This window comes from Musa acuminata, chromosome BXJ3-6 (assembly GCF_036884655.1).
Source record: "Musa acuminata AAA Group cultivar baxijiao chromosome BXJ3-6, Cavendish_Baxijiao_AAA, whole genome shotgun sequence".
Classification (NCBI taxonomy): domain Eukaryota; kingdom Viridiplantae; phylum Streptophyta; class Magnoliopsida; order Zingiberales; family Musaceae; genus Musa; species Musa acuminata.
The window spans coordinates 4893898-4906117 of NC_088354.1; the positions used below are offsets into that span (position 1 = coordinate 4893898).

At 35.8% G+C, this 12220-nt stretch overlaps 1 protein-coding gene across 1 annotated transcript; it reads right to left on the reverse strand.

Annotated features, from left to right (window-relative positions):
• Positions 1-875: 875 nt before the first annotated feature.
• LOC103987027 (coatomer subunit beta'-1) lies at positions 876-12220 on the reverse strand. Its single transcript, XM_009405209.3, has 24 exons — positions 12019-12220; positions 11762-11782; positions 11575-11636; positions 11407-11461; positions 10899-10935; positions 10493-10818; positions 10275-10406; positions 10048-10196; positions 8872-8940; positions 8498-8648; positions 8349-8414; positions 7010-7198; positions 6443-6583; positions 6285-6359; positions 5941-6117; positions 5762-5853; positions 5566-5682; positions 5332-5446; positions 5125-5196; positions 4082-4278; positions 3873-3966; positions 3641-3747; positions 2387-2519; positions 876-1487 (listed from the first exon to the last, which is right to left on the reverse strand). The coding sequence occupies exons 1-24, from the start codon at positions 12019-12021 to the stop codon at positions 1341-1343; spliced, it is 2727 nt and encodes a 908-aa protein (XP_009403484.2). The 5' UTR covers positions 12022-12220; the 3' UTR covers positions 876-1340.

A 12220-nucleotide genomic window follows, 5' to 3' on the forward strand; every position in this document is an offset into this window, starting at 1 on the left:
TAGGGGTAAGGGTAGAAAGCTACAAAACCTCGAGAGGCATAACGCTAAAATATTTGCTTTCACTCACGGTGGCAGTAGGAGCGTTGGACCCTGTGATCTCAGCTTAGTCGCCTACCACAGCCTATTGGATCTGATGAATGAAGACCCATTCATCAAGAAGAGAGGGACATGACGACACATTTACAGGACCACCAAATTTCTTCAAAGCAAAAAATAAAGAAAATTAAGTTTAAGAGAACAGTCAATAGGAAATCATGCAACATTTAAGCGAATATTCTTTCATTTGAAGGACGTTTCTCAAACAATAAAACAAAATCAAAAGAAACAGCAGAACTTCATATATGACAACTGAATTCAATAGCTTGATTGAGATAGTGTTGCCTGCTAGGCTGGGAAAACCAAGCATCTATACTTGTACCAATATTTCTAGGAATGCAGTGTAAAGGCAACCTGTAGCTTTCATGCTATTTCATGGACCTGTTTATACGGATTGACATTTCTAAAAAGACAATGAACCACGAGGAAAACATCTCAGGGCTGGACAATGGCAGAGCAAGCACAGTTACCTTCTAGAAAATTTTATAGATAATTTTCCTTCGTTTGACAAGAAAAAAAAAGAAGGAAAACACAAGCATTGGTGTCAAAAGCTGAATTTATCAGTGAAGCAACATGTTAGCTACAAGCGATGAAATTTGACTAGTTACCATAACAAACACACTTTAGATTCTCAATGACTGCACAAACTTTATCCAAGATCACATCTAGATTTCCATATGTAGTTGGAATGACAAGAAGCTATTGTGACATAAAATATCTAGTGACTAGGCATATGCTGATAGTACATGAAAAATAGCATCAGACAATTGACACAGATATGCAGGTAATGCGAGCAATAATCTGATGTATTTTACAAACGGAAACCATCAAGTACACAAAAACCTGGTTGGAGTTATATTATCTCTCAAACAATTTTCCATCCTTGGGCAAATACAAAAAAAAAAAAGGCCCAAACATGCTCTCAACAGTGCAACTACAGAGCTGAAATTAAAAGTTGACTCCAGACTAGCAACAAAGCAGTTTACACTACAGATGAAGATTAAACTTCTGCAGCAACTGTCAGACAATATGGAGTAATCAATTGGAACATGGTCGCTACAGAGACATGATTTAGTAATATAACTTGGTTGAGGCTCTAATCCAACACTTCAGGTTAAAAAACACCTTATTTCTCTAATACCAGCAGCAATGGAACATTTCTATAGAAAATGTGAAAGTTGAGGATGGGAAACAATAAATCACCAGACAAAATTTCAATTTTACAGCTGCTCAACCAAAAGCGTTTAAGCTGATGGATTCCCTTCATTACTCATACCCCACTGTTCCTCATTCTCGTTCCCATTGACAAGGACAGCACTGTCTGTAGAATCATCTACATCAACTTCGACGGGATCCTCTTGACCCTCCTCCACTCCATCCTCTTCCATCACCTGCAAATTGTTTATCATGGACATTGCATTACATAGCAGCGGGACGAGAAAAGAAATAGATCAAAACAAGTGTGAAATCAAAGAACATATCCTGGGAAATGAAGAGAAATTTTCATTTACTTCGAGGGTTTTCAAAATCCCTAAAATACAATATTAGTAGAACTTTGCACAACTGAATGATATGGAGTTGTTGTCATGAATTAAAGCATGGTGCAATGATGCCAGATTTGGCAATCTATATATAGTTGATAGAAATAATTGTTTTACTGTATATCATCTCATAATTTAAGTTTAAACGTTTTTCAGATAAAAAGACATATGACAGAGGTCTTATTTTGTCTGGATTCCGAATAGAAGGTAATATATGTTCACTGTCCTATAAATAACCAACTGTAAGGTGTACCATCAAAACTGTGAAGGAAAGAATGGATAAGTGATGCCAGGCTTGACTACTGTCATATGTTCACTGTCCTATAAATAACAAACATATGTTCATTGTCCTCTCCAATATTGTCTTTTTATTCAATTTTGCCATATTCTTCTCTTTTCTAATGTTCTGCTTGAAACACTTCTGTGACAACAGCTTTGCTTTGCTTAAATCTGATACCCATCCTTCTTGATATCTTTATGTTGTGATCTATTAAAATTTACTTCCCACTTTTATTAACTTCTAAAAAAATTCTTAGTGTTTCTCCCTGCCGCAGCCCCTGCCCTGATCAGTTTTGACATGATCTGCCTGAGCCATACAAGTATAATTCTGCTAACTGGCTGCTCTAAATAAAGTACTTGGATCGATCGAAACCTATATCACCTGTTTTGGCATTCTCTATATACATGCTCTAATTAAACTTGCATAAGAAACAATATGCTATTGCAGGAAAGATTAAATGCATCCATACCATGTGGCCAGAATCACCATTTTCAACAGGCAGGCTCTCTTCAACAACTTGCATGCTTTTGAATGCTTCAACGGGAATAATGTTTGATTTTTCAACATAGCTCAAGTATTCCTCAGCAGGAGGATACTTACCCCTGTTATTGACAATAGCATTTACAGTAACTAAATTCGTACCATTTAATTTGTAAAGCAGTAAGTCGACTACAAATTGGGTCCAAACAAGCAAGACATCTTCAGAAGCATTAAAAACTAACCAAAATATGACATGAAAACATAACACTAAAATTGTCAGTTCATATAATTATGCTCTAATGTCTATTTCCAGCGTGCAAAAGATTTAAGTTAAGATTCTTGCATAACCCTCAAAATCCATATATCTTTCCAACCTTAAAACCAAAGTTTCAATAAGAATCATAAAATTTTTAGGTCTATTTACCTAGGCTTCCACCTGTCAACCAAAGCTAAACACCCACAGCCACTTCTCAAAAACTATTATTCTAGCTTAATTTATGTTGCCAACAAGATAGAATATAAAACACAACAAATAATGGCACCTCTTCCCGCCACATAAATCAACTTCTAATTCTAGAATCATGAAAAAATACTTATTTGTTTCATAATTTGACTTGCATAGCTACTTCTATATAATGAGAAACAAACGAGTTCACAAAACTTATTGGATTTGGTGCACATATAAGAACAATGAACTAGTTAGACATCAAATTCTGGACCTCTAGATAGAAATTTCTCACACATTCAGATAGAAAGTTTTTTTCAGGCATTTCCAGATGTAAATCCCATTTGCAAAACTGTGTTTTTGGTGAAAAATAGTAAGAAACCCACAAAGTTACCTCATGTGATTAGTAGGCAATAAAAGATTTGAAACAAAAGTATCTCCTTTCTCACTGATGCAGATAATCAATGAGCTTTACGACCAAATATAAAAATGTTTTTTACTTGTTTACTTCTATATGAGCAAGTGCAAGGATTGAACCATCTTATTCTAGCATCCAAAGTCCAATCAAACACAATTGTTCTTGTTGTGGACATGAGCAAGTTATATAATTAGCCTGATCCCAAATCTATATCCATTATCATATGACATAGATGACAATGTTCCTAGTCTTGCAAAATCATAGTAGCTCATACACCTTATATATACAAAACAAATGCCTTTTGGCTATAGCAAACTAATCAGAAATAAGTACTTTTTCACATGCAAAGAAAGCTAGAAGAAATACAACATGATAGGGACCTGTTATCTGCAAGATTTGACTCAACAGCCAGAGCAACCTGCCAGTCCTCGAATAAATTAGGGTATTCTTCTGGATCAGCCAAAGAATCTGCAGCTTTTGTATTGACCTTTAACAAAGTGAGAGTAAATGTTATGAGGATCAGCCCAGGTCATTTCAAGTAAACTGTGATGATTCTAACCACCGCAGAATGTTATTCACAAAATTATTTAGTAGAGGAAAAATGAAACATGCCTTGCTGAGATCTTTTTTCCAAATTGATACAATCTCTGAAACTTTGCTTGGAAGATAAGACCTTGCCATCAGTGCAGCTTCTGGAATACGGTTACTGCAAAACATGACAATTTAATAATGCAGTAGTGAACAAAATATCATACAATATATTACAATCACAAGATAATAAAAAAAAGATTTTGCTTAATACAAGTGTAAAGCAAAAGTACCTCTCCACCAATAACTGAAGGCAATCCTCTAATTTACCTAGCATGAATAGACAAAGAAATGCAACATTATTCTTTCCTTGCTCCTTTGCAAGAGATGAAAGTTTTGTTATCCCTTCAGCATCACCAAGAGCTGAGTAAAGAAGCAATAAGCCACTCAAATCCATAGCGTGTGATAGACATTCCTCAGCCATCTCTAACTGTGAAGCACGAAATGAAATATAACTGAACAAGTACACCAGATAATTCAGGAAAAGAACTTCACAATAATTTCCAGGGATGAAACTTCTCTAAACTTAATATGCCGAGGTGACTATATATCACAACTTGAAAGTCAAACACGCAAATTCAGCACCAGTGTAACTGTTAACTGTATCCTATACTGGAATTGGTAAAACTTCAGCATAGTTGAAAGCAAATAGGGCCTAAATGCTCTAGTTTAAAAGATGTTGGAGTTTCAATTATTTCTCAATATACTGTCTGAAAAACATCAAGCCAGCCCACTATCAAGACCCAAGGGATCTTATACTGTGAACCTGCTCATTCATAGGGCCAACTTGGCCTTTGTCATCAGACTGCAACTAACTCCTTGCCGCTCCGACAACCATATTTGGGGACCAATAATGGGAATATGGGAGATTGCTGGAGGGTCCCATTTATATTTGTTAATGATAATTTTAATCATTTAAAAAATCATTTTTATGTCAAAGGAAACCCCTTCTCAGCATCACAATTGGTCATGCTATAACTATGTCATGTACCATGCCAGCTGCTGACTGAAATTAATGGCTTTGCTGGCACATTATTCCAGGCTTGTAATATTTGATCTTCTTCAATCAATACTTTTTCCCTATAATCTTCTCTAGCTATACATGCAGGCTAGACAATGATCATAACATTTCATTGAGTGTATCTTATAAATTTACAAAAACATGAGTACTATTAAAAGCATAATAGTTGGCACATGATAGTTCAATGTATCTGCACATAATAATTTCAAATAGCAGGCAAAAATTAACCAAAATTGTAAAAGGTTACAGATTTACTTTCCCAGTAGACATAGCCAATTCCCCCAACTGCTTCCACTTTGACTCACTTTGTACTTCCATGGCAATCGCCTGCAGAACAAACTTTTGCCTTCAAATGAAAAAGAAAAATAGTAGACCTAAACAATCACTCTGGGATGGACCTAACATAAAGAACAAGCATGTTGGAACTGCCTATAGTTACATGATTATACATTGTCTGTATACCTTTGCAATCTCCAATCTACCAAGCTGAACAGCTAAATCAAATTTGTAATTAGGATCTGTTGCTACTTCAAGAGCATCCTCTAGCATGCCCCGAGATTCCAGGAAATGAGCCACACTAGCAAATTAAAATTTCCAATTAACAGCCAAAAACAAACATAAAATAATATGTTGACACATATATGAATAGACAATGGTACACAATATGAATTGCAAACTCTTTTAAGGAACATGTACCTATTATGATGTTCCTTTGGAATTGATGGCAAAACTTCACTTGCACGTTCTAAATCCCCACGCATAACAAGAGTTTTATACTCGATTAAACTGAGGAGTAAGGTGTAACCTATAACACTGAAAATGAAAGAAATTATTCATAAATAAAAATTATGAAAAAAGGAATATTCAGCAATCAACTATGATGGCAACTCACTTGAACTCCTTGTCAATAAGATACACCCGACTTTGACTAGCAAGATATCCCAGCAAGTACATAGGCCGGTCCAAATGGAACATGGTGGTGACCTGAATTTGACAAACCAACAACCATAGACACTGTAAAATACATTAATACATGCATCTATATCAAGATAAGAAAATATGAATAAGTACCTCTCCACCAACGCAGTAATTTAGTCGCCAAGAAGAATTATTATAAATGAAACAGTCACCAACCCATATCCCAGTTCGAACACGCTCATTTACTTCATGAAGAAGCTCAAATGCATCTTCAACACCTTCGTCATCTACCGGTTTTCCACTTTCTAGGTAAGAGGAGACGATATCTCTCTGTGCGAAAAGCAATATAGTGAACATGCAAATGGCATGATTTTTTATGCATGTTTACGAGAAAAGTGAAGCACCAAGCAGCAAACATATATACTGTAACTATGTTGCTTATACATGTAAAAGGATAGATATATTTGCCAAAGGAAAAAATACGTAAAACAACTTACATTGTACTTCAGAATGTAGAAGGATGTATCACTAGCTATAACCAGTAGGTCACCACTATCAGCCCAATAAAGATTCTGCAACACTCAACAAAAAAAATATTCCAGGAATCTGCCTAAAGCCTGGCAACAAACTACAAAAAAGAAAATCATGAACTTACTTTAACATTGACATCAATCCGACGTATCAATCTGCACTCAGACCAATCATAAAAACAAATGAAGTCATTGGAACACATTGCTAACAGTGTCCCACCATAAATATGCTCTGCAGAAAAGGTTGGACGAATACTTTTTCTCTCCTGAAAGATGAAATAACATCAGAAATCAAGGGACAACTCAGTCTTCTGGTGATCATAAACCATAAAGCATCATGCTTCATAATAAGATAAGAGCACAGGTACTGCACACATGAAAAACCATTTCTGTGGATAAGAACTTTAGAAGTGAGACCAACAGAAGAAAGATAATTTCAGCAAATTGAGAATTCTAAAATCAGAAAGCATAATTTTTTTGTGGATCAACAATAATAGGATTTAATATATAACTTGTTTTCATCCACACCTACGTATATGAACTTAAAAAGCATATTCCATCTGACATGATTACATTATATAAGAATATCATTGACTATATTTTTAAGTAAAGGACATATCTACGCAACTAAATATACCCATAGAGCAAAGACTTATAAAGTGCCAACAGAAAAGTGAAGATAAAGGACAGACCTGGAAGGTCTTACTAAAGATCTTGACTCTTGATGTACTTTCCCTGATCGCATACTCTCCGTCAGTGGACCAGACAAATTCCAGAGCAGATCCAAATGATCTATTCCTCCATGCCAATGCAGTATATATAATGTATTCTCCGTCTCCACAAACGACAACAAATCTCCCATTTGGATTATGCTTCAAGTTCTGAATAAATAGAAGAACAAATATTATAATGCACTTTAAATAGAAAGCAGCAAGTCAAATAAAAAAACTACAATTGACAAACATGATCCTCAAAAGAGTATTGTATCAACTTATTTAAGCAATTCCAAGAGCAGGTTCTGGTAGAGATAATCTCCTTACTAAAAGAAGCATTGATTAACGCAGAAGAAATAGCACTTGGGTGATTTCAATGATAATTGACTAATAGCCAAAAGGATTTGCTTCAATCTCTTGGTGAATACACAACTAAAGTAGTCAAAATTATTGGGAAGTCACTACTTATAGGTTGGAAGTCATACGATCTTAGAGGAATTTAATTAAGAGAGCAAACACCAAACAGAACAAATGGATATGAAGCAAGGATTTGGGTGCCAATATATACTATGAAACATAGCAAGCAGACCAGTTGTACAGCTTAGCCATATAGGTTCCAGTAAACAAAGTACTTCCAAGAGCCCAAGACATGAAGCATGTTGAATGCATTATGTCAGTGGTAGCTCCATTGCATAACAAGGTTCTGCAACAACCAACAAGCAACTCCAACCCTACTTATCCCATGATTATCCACTTGGGCACACACACACAAATATCATAACTATTTCAACAATTATTGAAAGAAATTGACTTCACTCCCAAAATCGAGAACAAATATTCAGCATGGTGGTGAGTGGTGACCACATCTCACATGGGGGTAATTAAGCTAGTATTAAAAAACAATGTGGCATATGATTCCAATGATAATTCTATATGCACTCGATAGCTCACATTCGCTACTACAAGATATCAACACTGGTATCATAACTAAAATGCTTATCATACATACATGAAATATTTGAATATTTGGACAGTAGTATGATTAGTATGTACCAAAGGATACACAAGCAATCAACCTACGAACCAATGCTATGACTTAAAAACTAACAAAAAGTTCCTTGATATGTTGTATATGTAATCCAAGCAACAAAGTCAGTGTTCCTGCCTGGTAATTCTTACAAGTTGGTAGCTTTTCTGAATTCTTTTGAGTGAATTTGTCCAATTAAACTGACAAAAATCACTTATCTAAAATTGCTGAATGGCAAATTAGAAAAGAAAAAGAGGTATTTGCAAAACAATTGCTTCTAGTTAAACTCACTTGAGGGTAGAGATCACAACTACCTAACTCTTTGACTGCCAAAGGTAACCTTTCGCCATCTGTCACCTGTGAACAGAATGAATTCCATAACCTTTAACATTATGCAAAAGTTCCATATCTTTTTTAAGAGCACGCTAGAGCTACCTAACCTCAAAATCTGCTCCAACTGTCTTAATATTAACTGTCTGAATCTCATTGTGCTTCGCCCATATGATTTTTCCACTGCTCTCCATACTAGCAACTGGTATTTCACGGCCAATCTTCACCATAATGGTTCCTTCATCATATCCTATAACAACCCTGAATCATAATCCATATGCACAATTTAGTAAAAAAAAGCAATATTCATCAGGAGCTGACAACAACATTTTCCAGAGAAAATTTTGAATCCTCAAGTAAACCGCCTACAACTTTTATAAAGTTGCAAAGACTTCCTAACTATCACATTGCCAATTAATGTTGTATCAAATGCAACTCTAACAATTGTTACATTATTAAAAAAGAAGACAATGTTTGTCCATACCTCCTTGATCCTTTCATGTATCCTACTGCCCAAACTCGTTCCAGACCGTAATTTAGAGTATTTTCAAGTCTGTAAAAGTATAGAAAAAGATCCTGAATGAAGAACAGAATTTTAACTAACTACAGAATATGAATTGGTGCAAGCTCACTCAATAACAAGTTAACATACAAATTAAATTATTTAGGACTGAATTAGGTCCATGAGTTTTCCACCACTAAAGCTATACTTCTTTAGAAAACAAAGATAAAGCACATGCCATAAACGTTGGGTGAAAAACAGTCAAATACAAAATTCTATGTATCTTGACTACCCAACATCATTAGCTGAAAACTGTTTGTTGAACAAGTAATTATAGATTGTTTATCCATTTAACTTCCTAGGAAACAAAATTTGAGTTGGCACATATGCTATAAAACTATAGACAAAAAAGTTTATGAAAATAGAAACAGCCAGACCTGATAAAATGTATAAAGATATATAAAGATTCCACATTAAATAAATCCTTTCGATCAGCTTTCACAAATCACCAATACACCACAAAAGGTTTGACAGCAAATGTAACAAAGATTTTTATCTTAACAAATCTATGCAAAACTTTAAAAATAAAGGATCTTGTTGCTGATTGAGCAGTCTGACTCTGCTCCTTCAACTTTCAAGGTCTTCCAAAATCGTCAGTCCAACAATGGCAACATGAGACATGGAAGAAGAGAATACTGAGGAGTTTATTATCATTTATTAAAAAATTTGCATCACAGTTCAAGACACCTACTAGTGGCCTATGCGAATGGGCATACATCCATATTACTCATAATAGGCCACTCAAGTTCATAATTTACATTAATAGTCAACCCTTCCCTTTTATCTGATTTAAAACTATTGGGTCACCAAAAATCCTCCCACTTGTATCCCTGAGGTCAATCAGATTTATAGGAGACCACACCAACAATATCAAATTATGGAATAATTCCAAATATAGGACTGATCTAATTCAAATTCTTTTTTTTTTTTTTGCTTTAGTGATTCATAAATTTACTTCCAATATTCAAGATAGAAGTTAAACCCAAATGGAGTTAGTTTCTAAAGAAAAAGAATCTTCACAGTTCAAATGAGCAAATACATATAAGTTTAACAGAAAATGATGCACATGCAGTTTAAATCTATGTCCATAACACTTACCTATATGTAGTTGCATGCCATATTCTGACAGTTCCATCCTCTGAACCTGTTATTATTATTGGAAGTTCAGGATGGAAACAAACAGCTGAAACATTATGCGTATGGCCTTCAAGTGTTTGAACGCAACTCTTGGTTTGGTAATCCCACACCTGATTAAACAAAACTTATTAACATAAAAGTTCAGAATATAACATGGACAAAGGACCACCAGAAAGCACAAGGCAGACCTTTGCGGTTTGATCATCAGAACCAGTAATCAAATAAGGCCTATCACCACCAGTAAAATAATCAACACAGTTTACTCCTTTCGAATGAGCATCTAGAGTAAAATTTGGATCAGGAGAACCAAGATTCCATATCTGGAAAAATCGGAACAAGCAGTGTAAGTTACTCGGAAAACCACAGAAAACTTAACGCTACAACACCAAAGATCTCAGAACAATACCTTTACTGTGCGGTCCAAGGAGGCACTTGCGAAAGTATTAGTGTCCTTTGGATTAAAGGTCACTTGCATCACATAGTGAGAGTGTCCTTCGAAAATTTGGGTACACATCCAACCCTTGTCCCAGTCCCAAAGCTTTATCAACATGTCATCTGATGATGACAACACACAAGGAAGCGTAGGATGTACAGCCACACACCTTATGTAATCTGTATGTGCCTCAAATACTTTGATTTTGTCCATAGTATTGTAATTGTAGACACGAATAAACATATCATCTGCACCAGCCACAACCCACTGCTTGCGTGCTATAAACTTTGCTGAGCGGACTGAAATTCAAGCACATAAATGTTGAGAATTTACAGCAAAAACTCTGAGAAACAAGAAAGTTTAGATAAAAGCAGTTTACCTGGTAATTCAGTTACTTCAAAAGATTTTACCATGGTCTGCAATCAACAAAGTCTTAGTTAAATTGTATCAGATCAAGCCAAACACCAAAATTTTAATGATGCAAAATGCATATCGTATTATTAATTTCAGAATTTAAGGGCAAAATGACATCAAAATTGACCAGCACATGTGATGTAGAATGTGCCTTCAGTCTCATAATGTCCCATTACTTTCTTCACTCTTAATGATCAACCGAGTTCTCTAAACTCTGTGGAAACCTAATTACTTTAGGATCAGTCAAAGATCGTCATTAAGGTCATGATCTTGAAAGTTAAAAACAACATAACACAATTTCAGTCCATATGTTGGTGAAGATGTGTACAACAAACTGCCAGCATCCCATGTCTGCTTGTTAGTACAGTATGTAAAAATACTATCATGAACTACTGAAAGAATGTTTTTCAAAGTTAATCACACCAAACAAGAATACAAATACCAATGCAACATATCAAGAACAAGTGACTTGCCTGTGACTGATAGTTCCAGATACAAACAGTACCAGAATAGAGACTAGCAAGAATCCTGCAGGAAGAAGATGTTGCAGGATCACATATCATAAGATCATATGGAAACTTGCATCATCCATATCCATAATCATTAGGGATTGTTGCACAGAATAACGCATACATCCTTACCATGGCTCTGTTGGATGTAGATCTACCGATTTCACCCTTTCCGACCTTTGAGAAAGTTTCCTCTGATCCACAGATGACCATAAACATAATTCAAGACAAAACCAATCAAACGTAGCATGCACTCGGCATTACGAGTCAGCCCAAACATAAGATCTACTAGTGTTCCACATGCATCAGTCGAACTTACCTTGATTTCCAGTCTCAGAGGCTGCAATTTTCGCGCAGGTACCAAAAAACAACAAAAAGAAAAGTGAAGGATCATCAGCCACGACTTAGAAAATCCAGATCTCAAGATAATTGAAACATCTAACGATGAGAATCACGAAATCCAAGCAACAAGCCACCAATCGAACTACTCCAGTCGAATCAGAGGTGATTCATGCCAGATCTAATATTACTACGAGAAAGACCGCGATCGATAACACAAAATTCGAGCGAACGTACCATCTTTAGACCGCAGACGGAGCACGAAGTCGCGAAGTGGGGTAAACCTGCGAATCAGTGAGCCCGAACCCTAGAAAGCTAGGGTTTGAAAAGGCCGAGATCGGTGAGGAGGGAGGGGAGGAACAGCTGCGATCCGGTGAGACGTCGGAGAGAATGGATCGGGACGAGGAGGATGGTTTTGGCTCTACGGGATCTCGAGACA

What these genes read in the sequence shown, in the direction of transcription:
- LOC103987027 (XM_009405209.3), bottom strand. An exon ending in TACATGAAAGGATCAAGGAG is followed by an intron (nt 8,649 to 8,871) that starts GTATGGACAAAC and finishes ATTATGATTCAG; the next exon opens with GGTTGTTATAGGATATGATG. An exon ending in GTTGTGATCTCTACCCTCAA is followed by an intron (nt 7,199 to 8,348) that starts GTGAGTTTAACT and finishes CTATTTATTCAG; the next exon opens with AACTTGAAGCATAATCCAAA.